Genomic DNA, 18,269 nt, shown 5'->3' on the forward strand with positions numbered 1-18,269 from the left:
TGAGCAACTAACACTTTCTTTTTACCATAAATAATCTACCTGATTACTGTATCATAATTTTATAAAATATTATATTAAGTTAATTTTAACATAATCAGTATCCTTTATAATCTTGTCTTTTATGCTGTAAGGGAAGAAAGTTTCCTTCTACTCTCTTAGGTTCTATGACTAGGATGAAGAATTAAACTGACATAAAACCAATTAACAAGAAAAAAAGCATATAAATTTATTCAATTTTTTTTACAAGTACATGGGAGTCTTCAAAAGGAAAATGAAGACCAGAAATCATTAGGCCCAAAAACTTATATACCCTTTTTGCACAAAGAATGATAAATTATGGGGATATGAGAAGACAAAGGAGGTTGGACTGGGTATAGTATATCATGGGACAGTGACTAGGAACTAAATGAGGGAACTAATGGAAGATCATTTTAGTAGGTCTGTTTGCACAGGTCCATTTTGGCACTGACTCCCAGTCTCTGGTGATAAGAATGTTCTCTTCCAGTACAAAGAGGGCACCTTTCCAAGGGAAATTTCATGTCCAGCTTTTATGTAGAAAGGGGGAGGACAGAGAGCCCTTCCTGAATCTGCTGTCTGTCAAATGCCTTCAGCTTAAAATAATCAATATACCAAAGTGCCATATTTTGGCGTTGGAGGCTCTGAACTCTTTCAGTGCCCTTTAAAATATTCTGAGAAGTGGTCGATTAGCTTCACCACGTTGTCAAGGAAGCTCATGGCACCAGTGAGGCTAAGAACCCTTGATCTGGAGGCAGGGAGTCTGGGAGGAGGAATGCAAAAGTCTGAAGGTAGGAATGAGCTGCACAGTTCAACATCTTGTGGAAGCAGAAAGAAGTTTCTGTGGCTGAAGCCAGGGTAGCTGGAGCAAGGTAGAATTGGGCCATGTGGCTTTAGTTGGAAGATTTTGAAACTTGTAGAAGGACTCCCCCATCAGAGTTTGGAAAATTGGTGCTTTATGCATGTGTGTGTGTGTGTATGTTTTGTGTGTGCGCATACACACATGTGTGCATGCTCAGTCGTGTCTGACTCTTTGCAACCCAGTGGACTGTAGACTGCCAGGCTCCTTTCAAGAATACTGGAGTGGGTTGCCATTTCCCATTCCTGGGGATCTTCCCGACCCAAGGATCAAACCATATCCCTGCATTGACAGGTGGATTCTTTACCACTGTGCCAGTTGGTGGTTTAGTCACTAAGTTGTGTCCGACTCTTGCAATCCCTGTCAGGCTCCTCTGTCCATGGGATTCTCTAGGCAAGAATACTGGAGTGGGTTGCCATTCCCTTCTCCAGGGGATCTCCCTAACCCAGGAATTGAAGCCGGGTCAACTGCATTGCAGGCAGATAATTTACCAACTGAGCTATGAGGGAAGCCCCTTGGGAAGCATACTAATCTATAATTTTCTAAATATATTGTGGCTATATTTCCATTTTAGTGCATAAAACTACTACTCATTCCTTTTTTCTCATCATTTTAAGTAATTTTATATTGTTCCACTAAAGGATGCACGATCATTTCATTGTTTCCTATTATTAGCAAACATTTAGACTTTTCCTATTCTTTGTGTAAATATGCAGGACTGTATTTTTCTTTTTGTTTACTTCTAAGAAAGTATGCTTAAGAATGATTTTAGAATTGCTGGGTTATATGTATGTGCTTGTAAAGTTTGACAGATTTTAAATTGTTACTCAAAAAAAGATGGTACCGGTACCAATTTACACTCCATGAGATATTTTTATTGTTATTAACTACCAAGACTTTCCACTCCGGTATTCTTGCCTGGAGAATCCCATGGACAGAGGAGCCTCGCAGGCTGCAGTCCATGGGGTCACAAGAGTCGGACACGACTTGGTGACTGAACCAAACCACCAAGACTTTATCTATACTTATTAAAATCTATAGTAAGAAACTTTTGTATTTACTGTTTATTCTCTTGTTTCAGAACAATGAGATGGGGGAGCTACAAAGAATACGGATGAAGGATGAAATCCGAGAATATAAATTCCGAGAGGCCCGTCTCCTTCAGGACTACACTGAACTAGAGGAGGAAAACATCACGCTGCAGAAACTGGTGTCCACATTAAAACAGAACCAGGTGAGGTTTAAGATTTTTGGTTGCACTCCAAATGGATTGATACCTTCTGAAATCTTAAATATTCTTCCTTCTTAATCTTAAATCTTAAACCTTCTTAAATCTATACTAAAATTCTGATCTATAAAGGAAATCATATAGGAATATAGGAGACTTTATCAGAAAATTAACTGTTGAAATTTGCCTCAATCTCCCAACATTAATTATGTGCTGAAATTTCCCAACCCTCCTATTTCAGCTAAAATTTAAAAGGCAAACCTAGAAGTACTATAATTACCAAAAAAACTTTATTGGATGGGAAAAACTTACTTTATTCTTTAGTTATATGTTAATTTATTTCTGGAGTAAGCTAAATGTGTTGTAATTAATCTAACCTGATGACTTATTAAAAGACTTATTAAAATCTAACCTTGACGACTTATTAATCTTGTAATACAAGCTTCAAGTTTCCCTGCAATCTCTCTGTCCATCCCTTTGACTCTCTCTCTTGTAAATTGTTTTCAAATTATGCAAGGAAGGGTATTATGAAATGTAAATCAGTAAGAACAACATTATAAGATAAAGAAGATGCCTAATTTCTTTGTTCTGCTGTAACCTAACAAAAAAGATTGCATGTGTACATTTGAATAATTTTGTGAGTAATGAGGCTTAGAAAACTTAATCGTTTAATTTTCCTGATCAGTTTGCTTTGTGGTTTGTTATAGCTATTAGTAATAGCTTTGTTGAATCTGTACTTTTAGTAGAATTTATTTATGAGTAAAATTTATAGGTAGTTAAGCAAAGGTAAGCTGGATTTCAAGGCGTTTTCAAAGGTGGTTTTTCCACCACAACCCTATTCTGGTCTAAATGTTGTCATAAGCTCTCAGATCAGGTCAACAAACTGCACCAGGCACTGTGCTAGGCTGAATTCAGAATCCAAAAGTTAGGATTCTCGTCCTCTGTCAATTTGGGGGTCAGTCCAGATGTATGCTTCCACTTCTGTCCCTTCCCAAGTTAGTATCTCCTTCTAGAACTGATCCATGGGTTCTATGTTTGCAGTTTCAACCAACCACAGATTGAAAATTTTCTTTAAAAAAAAAAAAGAAAATTCCAGAAAATTCCAAAAAACAAAACTTGAATTTGCCTCACACTGACAGGTACATAGCATTTATATTGTATTAGGTATTTTTAAATAATCTAGAATTGATTTAAAGATGTGCCAATGTGCATAGGTCATATGTGTATACTATGACTGCTTTATCTAAGGGATTTGAGCATCCACAGAGTTTGGTGTCTGTGGGGCTCCTGGAACCAATACCCCATGGATACTGAAGCACAGTGGTGTGGTTTTGATAGATATAAAGATGAAGAGGGGAATGGTAAAATCCAAAAGGAAAAAAAATTCCGTGTATTGACACAATTGAAATCTGATTTCTGATCATTGCCACTTCCCCTCAGTGTTGGGGAGCAAGATGTCTACTAAGGAGTGCAGGGGGTGGTTCTAGACCATTAAAAAAAAAAGAGTTACCTATATATTCCATGTGTTTTTACCTCATTCCTTTCCCTTTAAGCCATGAATCATTGTGTGTGCTAAGGCTGGCAGTATGTGAGATCCCAGGTCTTGATTTGGCTGAGGTCAGTGAGCTCACAGTGGAGAAAATTAGAAAATTTTTAAAAAAAATATGTTTCTCAGAAGTGTCTTAAAATAAGAAGGAAAAAAAAAAAATAAGAAGGGTATTTTTTTGTTGTTTTGTTTTTTTGTTATTGATGAAGAATGTAGAGGACTTGAAGTGCAAATAAAGTGGTCATTTCTCCTGATCCCCAAAGCCCTCACAGCTCTCTGCACAGGCGGGAGTATGATAACACCCATCGGCACTGTAGGGTACCCCATCACTGCGCGAGGTAGACTGATGTCATCAGGAGGTTAATTTAGGCCAGTATTAGGTATTCTTGAAAGACTGCCAAGGTATCCTGTGGGAATTCATTAGCCCAGATGCCATTTCTATGGGAATTTGTGCTACGAGTCTGGCTGATTACTGTTTACTGTTAACTCATGCCCTCCCATGAGTAATTGAAACATGGAAATCAAATGCTTAACTCAGAAGTTAGGGAAAAAACCAGGAAAATATATACATCTTTTAAATTTTATTTTCTAGATGTAATATTGTAATTTTCCCAATTAAGTGTCTAATTAGTTGATTTAAAATCACTTTCCATACAAAGGGTCATTCTGGCTTATTTAACAAGTGGGTGCACTGGAGTGCCACATGTTTCTCCTAATTAACGAAACACTGATTTTGGTTTTTTCTTCCTTTTGGCCTTTATTTACAGAATTTAGCATTCAAATACATAACAATGGTTGGCTTTCACTTTCAGAATTGGTCTGAATGTTGCTTTGTACTGAAACTCCCTATACAAAATATACTCCTCCAGGCTGGTTTGAGGTTTCCCTAAATAGCAAAGCTGCTAGGATTGTAAAGTGTTTAGTTCTAAAAACTAAACAATCAATAGATTATTTTCTAAATAATTGTTTAAATAGCACTTCTTACTCCCTATGTAGCTTCTATATTTTATAATCTGTTTCTATCTCTCTTCATTACAACATAACACCTAAAACAGGGCCTGGTCCATAATAGGCATTAAATAATTGTTGAAAGAATAAGTAAATTTTTTTTCTTTATCTTACATCCACAAGTCAGCTTAGAGAGGAAACTAAAATTTAACATTGTTACTATTAACCATGTCAGTTTTTATTTGTGATCCTAATTATGAGGTATAGGAACACCAAAGAGTTGACTCTGAAAACTTTAGCCACATTCCTCACATTTGGGTCTACGTCCCAAGTAGCTCAGTTGGTAAAGAATCCGCCTGCAATGCAGGAGACCTGGTTCGATTCCTGGATCAGAAAGATCCGCTGGAAAAGGGATAGGTTACCCACTCCAGTATTCTTGGGCTTCCCTTGTGGCTCAGCTGGTAAAGAATCCATCTGCAATGCAGGATACCTAGGTTCAATCCCTAGGTTGGGAAGATCCCCTGGAGAAGAGAAAGGCTACCCAGTCCAGTATTGTTGCCTGGAGAATTCCTTGGACAGTCCATGGGGTCGCAAAGAGTTGGACACAACTGAGCAACTTACACTTCACTTTGTCTAAAATAAAACCAGACCTTACCTTATATTAAATATGCTTTATACCTTTATACTTCTCAAACCCAAATATCTGAAAGTGCAATAAGCAGAAGTCATATGAAGGTATCAATTGTCATTTCCCCAACAAACCATCAGAAAAATTCATTGATAAAAAAAAAGCTGATAATTAGACCTCTTGCAGTAAGATATCACCTCAATAGAGATTTAGCAGAATCTCAAAATGGGGTGTCCAGGGGAAGGATGTTCATGTGATTTGAGGATCTGAACTGGTGGCTCTTGCATGGTGGGAAAGTGGTTGGGATAGACAGAGTTTATGACATAACAGCTTTGAGTAGGGAGGTACAACAAAGTGAGGGTCTTGATTGGAGTCTTGAGGAAGCTGTTTTAGTTGAGTGTTATCTTCCAGGAGCTTGTTTTTCGCTCAAGTAGCTAGTTTTTTATGCCTAGTTCCAGTATTGGTTAACATAGAGGAAGGACTAACATAGGACAGGGAATCATATTCAATTTTTAGAGATGTGATGGTAGGAGAGAGAAATGATAAATTCCATGTCCCTCATGTCTCACATACTGAACTAAGGCACTCAATATTTATTGTCTGAGCACTGAAAACTATGGTTTTCAATTAACAATTCAATTATATTTTCATTATGAAGAATATTTCCTCTAGGGATATATTTCTATATCAAGTAATTATGTCATAAGAGACCCTGGAATCAATTCAGTTTGATTTCATTTAACCAATATTTCAGATGTAGCTTTCTATGAAGCCATATTTTTAAATTTATTTTCATTTATCTTTAATTAGAGGATAATTGCTTTACAATGTTGTGTTGGATTCAGCCATACAACAATGTGAGTCAGCCACAAGTATACATACATCCCCTCCATCCTGAGCCTCCCTCTCGCTCTACCCCCATCCCACTCCCTTAGGTCATCACAGAGCAAGGCTGAGCTCCCTGTGTTATATAGCAACTTCCCACTGGCTATCTCTTTTACACATGGCAATATATATAGTTCAGTGTTATGCTCTCAATCCCTCCCACCCTCTTCTTCCCCCACTGTGTCCACAAGTCCATTTTCTACATCTGTGTCTCTATTCCTGCCCTGCAAATAGTTTCATCAGTACCATTTTTCTAGATTCCATATGGTTGTTGTTGTTCAGTCACTAAGTTGTGTCCAACTCTTTGCAACCCTATGAACTGCAGCATAAGAGGCTTCCTGTTCGTCACCATCCCCCAGAGTTTGCTCTAATTCATGTCCATAGAGTCAGTGATACTATTTAACTATCTCATCCTCTGTCACCCTCTTCTCCTTTTGCCTTCAATCTCTCCCACCATCAGGGTCTTTTCAAATGAGTCTCCTCTTCCCATCAGGTGGCCAGAGTATTGGAACTTCAGCTTTAGCATCAGTCCTTTCTATGAATAGTTAGGGTTGATTTCCTTTACTGGTTTGAGCTCCTTGCAGTGCAACAGACTATCAAGAGTCTTCTCCAGTACCACAATTCAAAATCATCAATACTTCAGCCTTCTCTTTATGGTCCAACTCTCACATCCATACATGACTACTAGGAACACCATAGCTTTGACTATATGGATCTGTGTCAGCAAAGTGATGTCTTCGCTTTTTAATACGCTGTCTGGGTTTGTCATAAGTTTTATTCCGAAGAACAAACGTCTTTAAATTTCTTGGCTACAGTCACCATCCTCAGTGATTTTGGAGTCTAAGAAAATAAAATCTGCCACTGCTTCCACTTTTTCCACTTCTATTTGCCATGAAGTGATGGAACCAGATGCCATGATCTTCGTTTTTTTAATATAGAGATTAAGCCAGCTTTTTCACTCTCCCTTTTACCCTCATCAAGAGGCTCTGTAATTCCTCTTCACTTTCTGCAATTGAAGTAGCATCATCTGCATATCTGAGGTTGTTAATGCTTCTGGCAATCTTGTATCCAGCTTGTGATTCATCCAGCTGGCATTTCACATGATGTAATCTGCATAAATGTTAAATAAGCAGGGTGACAATATACAGCCTTGTCATACTGCTTTCCCAATTTGGAACCAGTACGCTGTTCCCTGTCCAGCTCTAGCTGTTGCCTCTTGACCTGCATATGGGTTTCTCATGAGACAGGTAAGGTGGTCTGGTATTCCTGTCCCTTTAAGAATTTTCCACAGTTTGCGGTGATCCACACAGTCAAAGGCTTAGTCAATGAAGCAGAATTAGTGTGTTTTTTTTTTAATTCTCTTGCTTTTTATATCATCCAATGGATGTTGGCAATTTGATCTCCGGTTCTGCTACCTTTTCTAAATCCAACTTGTACATCTGGAAGTTCTTGGTTCACATACTTTTGAAGCCTTGCCAGAAGAATATTGAGCATTACCTTGCTAGCATGTGAAATAAGCACAATTGTATCTAGTTTGAATATTGTTTGGCATTGCCTTTCTTTGGGATTAGAATGAAAACTGACCTTTTCCAATACTGTGGCCATTGCTGAGTTTTCCAAATGTGCTGGCATATTGAGTGCAGCCCTTTAACAGCATTATCCTTTAGGATTTGAAATAGATCATGGAATTCCATCACCTCCACTAGCTTTATTTGTAGTAATGCTTCCTAATGCCCACTTGACTTCACACTCCAGGACGTCTCCTAGGTGAGTGACCACACCATCATGGTTATCCAGTTCATTAAGACCATTTTTGTACAATTCTTCTGTGTATTCTTGCCACCTCTTCTTAATTTCATCTGCTTTCTGTTAGGTCCTTACTGTTTCTGTCCTTTATTATGCCTATCTTTGAATGAAATGTTCCCTTGAATCTCTAATTTTCTTTAAGTGATTGCTAGTCTTTCCCATTCTATTGTTTTCCTCTAGTTCTTTGCATTGTTCATTTAAGGAGACTTTCTTATCTCTCCTTGCTATTCTCTGGAACTCTGCATTTAGTTGGGTATATCCTTCCCTTTCTCCCTTACTTTTCATTTCTCTTCTTTTCTCAGCTATTTGTAAGGCCTTCTCAGACAACCATCTTGCCTTGTTGCATTTCTTTTTCTTGGGGATGGTTTTGATGACTGCCTCCTGTACAATGTTACTAACCTCAGTCCATAGTTCTTCAGGCACTCTCTCTATCAGATCTAATTCCTTGAGTCTATTTCTCACTTCCACTGTATAATCATACGGGATTTGATTTAGGTCATGCTTGAATGGCCTAGTGGTTTTCCCTACTTTCTTCAATTTAAGTCTGTAGTTTGCAATGAGGAGATCAAATGAACTGAGCCATAGTCAGCTCCAGGTCTTGTTTTTGCTAGCTGTATAGAGCTTTTCCATCTTCAGTTACAAAGTATATAATCCATCTGATTTCAATATTGACCATCTGGTGATGTCCATGTGTAGAGTTGTCTCTTGTGTTGCTGGAAGAGGGTGTTTGCTGTGACCAGTGTGTTCTCCTGGCAAAGATCTGTTAGCCTTTGCCCTGCTACATTTTTTACTCCAAGACCAAACTTGCCTGTTAGTCCAGGTATCTCTTGGCTTCCTACTTTTGCATTCCAATTCCCTGATGAAAAGGACATTTTTGTTTTTGTTTGTGTGTGTGTTAGTTCTAGGTCTTGTAGGTCTTTGTAGACTCTTTTAACTTCAGCTTCTTTGGCATTAGTGGTGGGGGCATAGGCTTGGATTACTGTGATGTTGAATGGTTTGCCTTGGAAGTAAGTCGAGATCATTCTGTCATTGTTGAGACTACACCCAGTTACTGCATTTCAGACTCTTTTGTTGACTGTGAGGGCTACTCCATTTCTTCTAAGGGATTCTTGCCCACAGTAGTAGATATAATGGTTATCTGAATTAAATTCATCCATTCCATTCCATTTTAGTTCACTGATTTATTCATATAATGTCGATGTTCACTCTTGCCATCTCCTGTTTGACCACATCCAGTTTACCTTGATTCATGGACCTAACATTCCAGGTTCCTGTGCAGTTATGTTCTTACAGCACTGGCTTTACTTTCACCACCAGACACATCCACAACTCAGTGTTGTTTCCACTTTGGCTCAGCCTCTTCATTCTTTCTGGAGTTATTTCTCTGCTCTTCCCTAGTAGCATATTGGACACCTACCGACTTGAGGGGGGTTTATCTTTCAGTGTCATATCTTTTTGCCTTTCATACTGTTCATGGGGTTCTTAAGGCAAGAATACTGAAGTGGTTTGCCATTCCCTTCTTCAGTGGACCACATTTTGTCAGACCATGACCCATCTCAGACTCTCCACCAGACCTGTCCCCCTTGGGCTGCTCTATACTACATGGCTCATAGCTTCATTGAGTTACACAAGGCTGTGATCCATGTGATCATTTTGGTTAGTTTTCTGTGATGGTGGTTTTCTTTCTGTAGGTCATGAGACTGTAGTTCTTGCTTCTTCTGTCTGCCCTCTGATGGATGAGGATAAGAGGCTTGTGCAAGCTTCCTGATGGGAGGGACTGGCTGTGTTCCATAGGGAAAACTGGGGTCTTGCTGTGGTGGGCCGGGCCATGCTCAGCAAATCTTTAATCCAATTTTCTGTTGATGAGTGGGACTGTGCTCCCTCCTTGTTAGTTGTTTATCCCGAGGCAGCCCAGTCCTGGAGTCTGCAGACTCTATGGTAGGGCTAATGGTGACCTCCTCCAAGATATGCCAAGATGTGTCTCCCTGGACTGCTGCTGCCACTGCCCCTGACCCCACGGCAGGCCACTGTTGACCTATACCTCCACAGAAGACCCCCAAACACTCACAGACAGGTCTGACTCAGTCCCTTGTGGGATCACTGCTCCTTTCCCTTGGGTCCTGGTGCACACAAGGTTTTGTTTGTGCCCTCCAAGAATCTCCATTTCCATAGTCCTGTGGAAATTCTGTAATCAAATCCCTCTGACCTTCAAAGTCAGATTCCCTGGGGATTACCAGTCCTTTTGCCAGATCCCCAGGTTGGGAAGTCTGATGTGAGGCCTAGAATCTTTGCAACAGTGCAAGAAACTTCTTTGATATAATTATTCTCCAGTTTGTGGGTTGCCCAGCCAGAAGCTTTATGTTAGGGCTGCAAGCTCTATGGTAGGGCTAATGGCAACCTCCTCCAAGAAGACTTAGGCCACATGCCATGCCTACTAGGACTGCTGCTACCAGTGCCTCTGTTCCTGCAGCAGGCCACTGCTGACCCACGCCTCCACGGGAGACCCTCAGACATTCACAAACAGGTCTGACTTAGTCTCTTGTGGGGATCACTGTTCCTTTTCCTTGGATCCTGGTGTGCACAAGGTTTTGTTTGTACCCTATAAGAGTCTCTGGCAGGTATGGGTTTTGATTTTAACATGATTGCACCCCTTCTACCGTCTCATTGCAGCTTTTCCTTTGTCCTTGAATGTAGAGTATCTCCTTGGTGGGTGTCAACATCCTCCTGTTGATGGTTGTTCAGCAGCTAGTTGCAATTTTGGTGTTCTCATGGGAGAAGATGAACACACTTCCCTCTGCTCCACCATCTGAACTGAAAAGCACAAACTTCTCCCCCAGGGCATCCGAGTTCAGAAGAGAGGTTTACAGGGAGAATATCCTCCTCACCATGAATCTTGGAGGGTACCCAGCAAGTGCGGGGTCCTGGTGCTGACTGCTCCCACCCTCGCTTTTGGACTTTGGCCCCTTTTTGTTTGTTTGTTTGTTTGGGTTGGTTGTTTTTCTGATGTTGAACTTCGTGAATTGCTTATATATTTTGGAGATTAATCCTTTGTCAGTTGCTTCCTTTGCAATTATATTCTCCCATTCTGAGAGTTGTCTTTTCATCTTGTTTATAGTTTCCTTTGCTATGCAAAAGATTTTACATTTAATTAGGCCCCATTTGTTTATTTTTGTTTTTATTTTCATTAATCTGGAGATGAGTCAAACAGGATCTTGCTGTGATTTATGTCAAAGAGTGTTTTGCCTTTTTTCTCTAAGAGTTTTTAGTTTCTGGCCTTACATTTAGGTCTTTAATTCATTTTGAGTTTATTTTTGTGCATAGTGTTAGAAAGTGTTCTAATTTCATTCTTTTACACTTTGCTGTCCAGTTTTTCCAGCACCACTTATTAAAGAGGGGCTGTCTTTTCTCCATTGTATATTCTTGCCTCTGTTGTCAATGATAAGCTGCCCATAAGTGTGTCAGCTTATCTATGGGCTCTTAATCTTGTTCCATTGATCTATATTTTGTTTTTGTGCTAGTGCCATACTGTCTTGATGATGGTAGCTTTATAGTATAGACTAAAGTCAGGAAGGTAGATTCCTCCAGCTGCATTTTTCTTTCTCAAGATTGCTTTGGCTATTCAGGGTCTTGTGTGTTTCCAAACAAACTGTAAATTTTTTTATTCTAGTTCTGCTAAGAATGCTATTAGTAATTTGATAGGGATTGCACTGAATCTGTAGAAGGCTTTGGGTAGTATAGTTATTTTCACAATATTGATTCTTCCAATCCAAGAGCATGATATATCTATCTGTGCCATCTTTATTTCTTTCATCATAGTCTTATAGTTTTCTGCATGTAGGTCTTTTGCTCATTAGGTAGATTTATTCCTAGGTATTTTATTTTCTTCTTTTGTTGAAATGGTGAATGGTGTAGTTTCTTTCATTTCTCTTTCTGATTTTTCATTGTTAGTGCATAGTAATTCAAAGAATTTCTGTATTAATTTTGTATCCTGCAGCTTTCCTAAATTCATTGATTAGCTCTAAGATCATGGCATCTGATCACATCAATTCATGGCAAACAGATGGGGAAACAATGGAAACAGTGACAGACTTTATTTTGGGGGGCTCCAAAATCACTACAGATGGTGACTGCAGCCATGAAATTAACAGATGCTTGCTACTTGGAAGGAAAGTTATGACCAACTTAGACAGCATGTTAAAAAACAGAGACATTACTCTGCCAGCAAAGGTCCATCTAGTCAAAGCTATGGTTTTTCCAGTAGTAGTGTATGGATATGAGAGTTGGACAATAAAGAAAGCTGAGCTCTGAAGAATTGATGCTTTTGAACTGTAGTGCTGGAGAAGACTCTTGAGAGTCCCTTGGACAACAAAGAGATCCAACCAGTCCATCCTAAAGAAAATCAGTCCTGAATATGCATTGAAAAGACTGATGCTGAAGCTAACACTCCAATACTTTGGCCACCTCATGCAAAGAACTGACTCATTGGAAAAGACCCTGATGCTGGGAAAGATTGAAGGCAGGAGGAGAAGGGGACGACAGAGGATGAGATGGTTGAATGGCATCGCCGACTCAATGGACATGAATTTGAGTAAATTCCGGGAGTTGGTGATGGACAGGGAGGCCTGGCGTGCTGTAGTCCATGGGGTCACAAAGAGTCAGACATGACTGAGCAACTAAAGTGAACTGAACTGAATGATTTTCTAGTGATATCTTTAAGGTTTTCTTACATATGGTATCATGTTATCTACAAACAGAGTTTTACGTCTTCTTTTCCAATCTAGATTCTTTTCATTTCTTTTTCTTCTCTGATTGCCATGGCTAGGACTTCCAAAGCTATGTTGTATAATAGTTGCAAGGATGGGCACCCTTGTCTTATTCCTGATCTTAGAGGAAATGCTTTCAGTTTTTCACCACTGAGAATGTTTGCTGTGGGTTTGTCGAACAGAGGTCATGTACTTTTTTGAGAACAAAAAACACTGTTACTGGCTCAAAGAGCTTAGTTCAGTTCAGTTCAGTTCAGTCGCTCAGTCGTGTCCGACTCTTTGCTACCCCATGAATCGCAGCACGCCAGGCCTCCCTGTCCATCACCAACTCCCAGAGTTTACTCAAACTCATGTCCATCGAGTCGGTGATGCCATCCAGCCATCTCATCCCCTGTCGTCCCCTTCTCCTCCTGCCCCCAGCCCCTCCCAGCATCAGGGTCTTTTCCAATGAGACAACTCTTCACATGAGGTGGCCAAAGTATTGGAGTTTCAGCTTCAACATCAGTCCTTCCAAAGAACACCCAGGACTGATCTACTTAGGGTCTCATGTAATTGAAGAGTAAAGCTATCTGTTAGGTTTAGCCATACAGGTTGAAATTAAGATCTTCACAGTTCCCAAATAAAACCCAAAAAGAAAACAAAAGATCTTTAGAGTTCTGAAACTCTGAAAAGATTGCAGTGTTAAATGCTGTCTCCAACCCTCAAGTAGTTAAAAATAGAATTACTAAACTATGAAGTTGTTGTAAGCAAATGCAGCAAAATATTGATTTTTATAATGGTGACTACTTTGATGCTGTCTTCAAAATGTCAATTACCAATTTTTAAGTGCCTTCCCATTCTATTTCTGGTGCTTCCACTTTGCTGTGATTCTAATCCTATGATGCAGCCTTGCTGTAACGGTACAAGAATAGAGTGATTTGTTTGCCTGAGTGGGTCAACAAAGACTTCAGTTAGTGTCAGAGTCTTGATTTGGGTCTTGAAGAATGAATAAGAGTTTTCCAAAAGACTGTCTTTGCCTGGCAGAGAAACATGAAACAGCTGGGTAAATAGAAGGACAAGCCACATGTGAGTGAGTGTGAGTGAAGCTGACCAGATAGAAAGAGATCAAGTCATAAGGAAATTCTGCTATCAATTATGTAAAAATTACAGAATAAAAAAATCTACATTACAAACTAAATTAATGTCTTACTTCATTAATTAATGTCTTTCTTCCTTCTTCCTGTAGACCAGGAGTCAGCAAAATTTTTCTAAGAAGGATTAGGTAGCAAACATGTTAGTTTTTGCAAGCCATATATTCTTTCTTGCAACTACCCTACTCTGCTGTTCTGGTGTGAAAAGCAGCCATAGACAATATAAAAACAAAATAGTGTGACTATATTCCAATAAAACTTTGCTTACAAAAATAGGCTGTGAGCTAGATTTAGTCCAGAGGACACAGTAATATTTGAAAATGCCTGGTCTAAGACATCAGTCTACCAAGGATTACAGGATAAAATTTCTGCATTGCCAACTAAATTAATATCTGCAAATGTAAGCTATCACATAATCTGAGGCCAGTCAAAAGATTGCTGGAAATACTGGGAAAGTCTGGCAAGCCAGTGTCCTAATTTGTCCAGGGATAGAAAAGGTAAAGGTCAGGAGGAAGATGACTTTACAGTACATAAGGCCTGGAAGAAACCATGATACAAGGAAACAGACTCTGTTATACTAAGAAAATTTTATGATTTGACTCTTTTAAATGATTCTATCACGGACCTGTGAATTTCCACGGGACACCACTGTCTAAGTGAATGGTGGTGAGTGCTGACTATCCATCAATATCCATTGTTTCCTTCTTCCAATATATTACCCAATTTTTAACTGGGCACAAGCCTACTGAGAGTGAAGACTACATTCTTCACCTTCTTTGCAACTGGTACTAGCCAATGGGATGTGAAGAGAAATGATATGGCCAAGACTCTGAGACAGGTCTTTAAAGAGACAGGAGGGTGTACCCTTATTTTGTCCCACTGCTTGGAACATGATCAAGAAGTCAAGCAACCTTAGATCTTGTAGACTAGTGTAGGAGGCAGTGCAATAAGATGGGAGGAGTCTGATTCTTGGATGACCTCATTAAACAAAGATTTTATACTGACCCTTGACTGTTCAATGCTGTTCACTCACTAAGTCGTGTCTGACTCTTTGCACCTCTATGGACTGTAGTGCACCAGGCTTCCCTGTCCATCACTATCTCCCAGAGTTTCCTCAAACTCATATTCATTGAGTTGGTGATGCCATCCAACCATCTCATCCTCTGTTGCCCCATTCTCCTCTTGGCCTCAATGTTTCCTAGCATCAGAGTCTTTTCCAGTGAGTCGGCTCTTCACATCAGGTGGCCAAAGTATTGGAGCTTCAGCATCAGTCCTTCCAATGAATATTCAAGGTTGATTTCTTTAAGATTGACTGGTTTGATCTCTTTGCAGTCCAAGGGACTCTCAGGAGTCTTCTCTAGCACCACAGTTCAAAAACATCAGTTCTTCTGTGCTCAGCCTTCTTTATAATCCAGCTCTCACATCCGTACATGACTACTGGAGAAACCATAGCTTTGACTATACTTTTGTTGGACCTCTGTCAGCAATATAATGTCTCTGTTTTTAATACACTGTCCAAGTTTGTCATAGCTTTTCTTCAAAGGAGCAGCGTCTTTTTAATTTCACGGCTTCGGTCACTGTCCTCAGTGATTTTGGAGCCCAAGAAAATAAAATCTGTCACTGTTTCTATTTTTTCCCCTTTTATTTGCCATGAAGTAATAGAACCAGATGCCATGATCTTAGTTTTTTGAATGTTGAATCTTGACTGTTTACCTCCATACTATTACACATGAGAGAAACAAATTTCTATCTCAAATAAGTCACTCTTATTTAGTTCTCTCTTACATCAGCCAAATCTACACCCTAATTAAATCTGTGTCAAGACTCTTATCCTAAAGTTTGCAAGACAAGCCACTGAATTGAGATTATGTGAAGAAGGGGTAGGGGCGTGGGAAGAAATACAAATATATGAAAATGACCATTATCTATGATCTCTATCCTTTAGTGGTTTTTTGTTTGTTTATTTGTTTTAAGATTTATTTATTTATTTTGTTTCTGCTGGGTCATCGTTGCTGTGCACAGGTTTTCTCTGGTTCTGACGAAGGGGTACTACTCTTTGTTGCAGTTCCCAAGCTTCTCATTGCCACGGTTTCTCTTGTTGCAGAGCACTGGCTCTAGGCATGTGGCTTCAGTAATGGCAGCACATGGGCTCAGTAGTTGTGACACATGAGCTTAGATGCTCTGGGACCTGCAGGAATCTTCACAGACCAGGGATCAAACCTGTGACCCCTGCATTGGCAAGCAGATTCTCAACCACTAGACCACCAGGGAAGCCTTGTCCTTAAGTTTTTAAAATCCTTTACAAAAGTTTAAAGTAGTATAAATATTAAAATATATTTAAAGGTAAACACAGTTTGTATTACTATCTAAAATCATAACTGACATTGTCATATTTTTTCTATTTTATTTTTTCATTCACAATAGTTTATTCAGCAAATATTTATCAAGGGCAGAATTTTATTGAGATGCAAGAAGGGATATTAAAGCACTCTGAGGGACACCTAGGTGCATAAAAAATATTTCCTCTTAGTAGTTGTGGAGATAAAAACACTTATTAAAAGATGGCCTGTGGCAAGAGCCATGGAAAAGGCCCCAAAGAAGGCAGTTGTGTTCAGAGTGGGATATCTCTTTCATTTGTGGACCTTCAAAACCAAGGAGGTGTTTGAACAGGCTCTTATTTGGTTGTAATTCTAAAGAATATTATATTGATAACAATATATATGTATTTTTTTTCTTAGAAATCACCTTTATTCCCACCATTAAAGATCAACTGTTAACATTTTCTTAAATTTCCGGCTTTCTGACCCTGCACCACTGCGTTGGTTGCGGCAGTAAGCCCTGACTCGAGTCAGCAATAAACTTCCCTTTTTTGCGAGTTGCATTGTCTTGGAAGCCGTCTCTCTTCCCACTTGGGGATTCGGACATCGGGCATAACGAATACTTCACTCAGTTATCCTGTCTTTTGTATTTTCAGCCTCTCCCTATCTACAGCCTTCTTTCTATCAACATTTAAGCACACATAGGAACATCTCTCATCTTCAAAATACAGTTAGTTCTCCCTTAATTTCCTGAATCAAACACCTCATATACCATACTTGTTCACCTGCTCTTCTCAACTAAACTTCAGGAAAATGTCTTCACTTTCTTCCTACTCACTACCCAGTTCTATTTGATTTTCATCCCACTATTTCACTGAAACTGCTCTCCCTAACGTGACCAGAGAATATTTTGTCAAATTCAGGAGACACTTGATCCATCCATCACGACCTTTCAGCTGCATTTGACACTACTTCCCATTCTCTTCTTTTGGCTTTCTTTCTTCTCTTGGCTTTCTTGATACCTATCTATCTCTGCCACACCTTAAATTTTTTTTTTAATTTTTAAATAAAAAATTTATTTCAGCCACTCCCTATCATTCTTCTCACGTTTCTCTTTCTCTGCCCTTCCCTGAAATGACCATTAAAAAAAAAAAAGAAAACATTTTCTTAAATTTCCATTTGATCTCATGTATTGCATGGTTGTAATAATATATTATCCTTTTTCACTGAGTTTTATTTATTTCCTATATCAATACAAACTTTTTTTTGTAGGAAGTTCTACATCTAATATTTTTTTAAGCATTTCATGTTTTTTTTAAATAAATTTATTCATTTTAATTGGAGGCTAATTACTTTACAATATTGTAGTGGTCTTGCCATACATTGCCATGAATCAGCCACGGGTGTACATGTGTTTCCCATCCTGAACCTCCGTCCCCCAAACTTATTGTTGACATCATTTTTGATAACTAAGATTATATCTTGTTCTTAAGAAATTATTTAAGGAATTATGGCTATGCTTTTTTTAAAAAAGTCATCTTTTAGAGATAGATCCTTAAGTATTTGATATCTTGGAGTTAATAAATCCAACTAGGAGAGTGAATGGAAATGTAGATGAAAGAAATAGCCAGGAGTTGATGATTGTTGAAACTGAGTGGTGGGTTTCCTGGGAGTCATTGAACTCTTCTCACTACTTGAGTATTTTTACATTACCCACAATAAAAAGTTTTTTTAAAAAGTCTCATCATGTGATTATAAAAGTGTGTGGTAGATTTAGATTGTTCTCAATTCTTTACTCTCTCCCACTGCCATAAGCTTGCAGTGCCTTAAAAGTAGCAGAGTAAATTCGTCGGCTCCATTGACATTGGAATATCAGCAGACATAATGGAACACAGATTTCAGACATCCTACCTCGGTTTGACTTATCCCCTTATTTTCCTGTATCACAATGAGAAAACCATGCCCTAGGAAGCGTGACCCTGCAAGTCTGGTCCTAAAACAAGACATGTACAGCAGACTTGAACACAGTCTGAAGCCTGACGCCAAGTCTGTCCAGCTGGCATCCTGAAGCAGAGCTGCCAGGGCTGGTACACAATCACCTAGTTATGGGGGGATCTTTCTTGCAGCTTTGCTTGTGTGAGAG

The 18,269-nt window shown here is 39.2% G+C and overlaps 1 protein-coding gene across 8 annotated transcripts in view; it reads left to right on the top strand.

The window, feature by feature from the left end:
* BICD1 (BICD cargo adaptor 1) overlaps positions 1 to 18,269 on the top strand; it is a 251,349-nt gene that overhangs the window by 172,619 nt on the left and 60,461 nt on the right. For all 8 annotated transcript variants that reach the window (XM_061125244.1, XM_061125253.1, XM_061125251.1 and 5 more), the window contains exon 3: positions 1,956 to 2,108. In XM_061125244.1, coding sequence (XP_060981227.1) covers positions 1,956 to 2,108 — 153 coding nt within the window. The remainder of the gene's footprint in view (positions 1 to 1,955; positions 2,109 to 18,269) is intronic.

Source organism: Dama dama, chromosome 22, assembly GCF_033118175.1.
Source record: "Dama dama isolate Ldn47 chromosome 22, ASM3311817v1, whole genome shotgun sequence".
Lineage (NCBI taxonomy): Eukaryota > Metazoa > Chordata > Mammalia > Artiodactyla > Cervidae > Dama > Dama dama.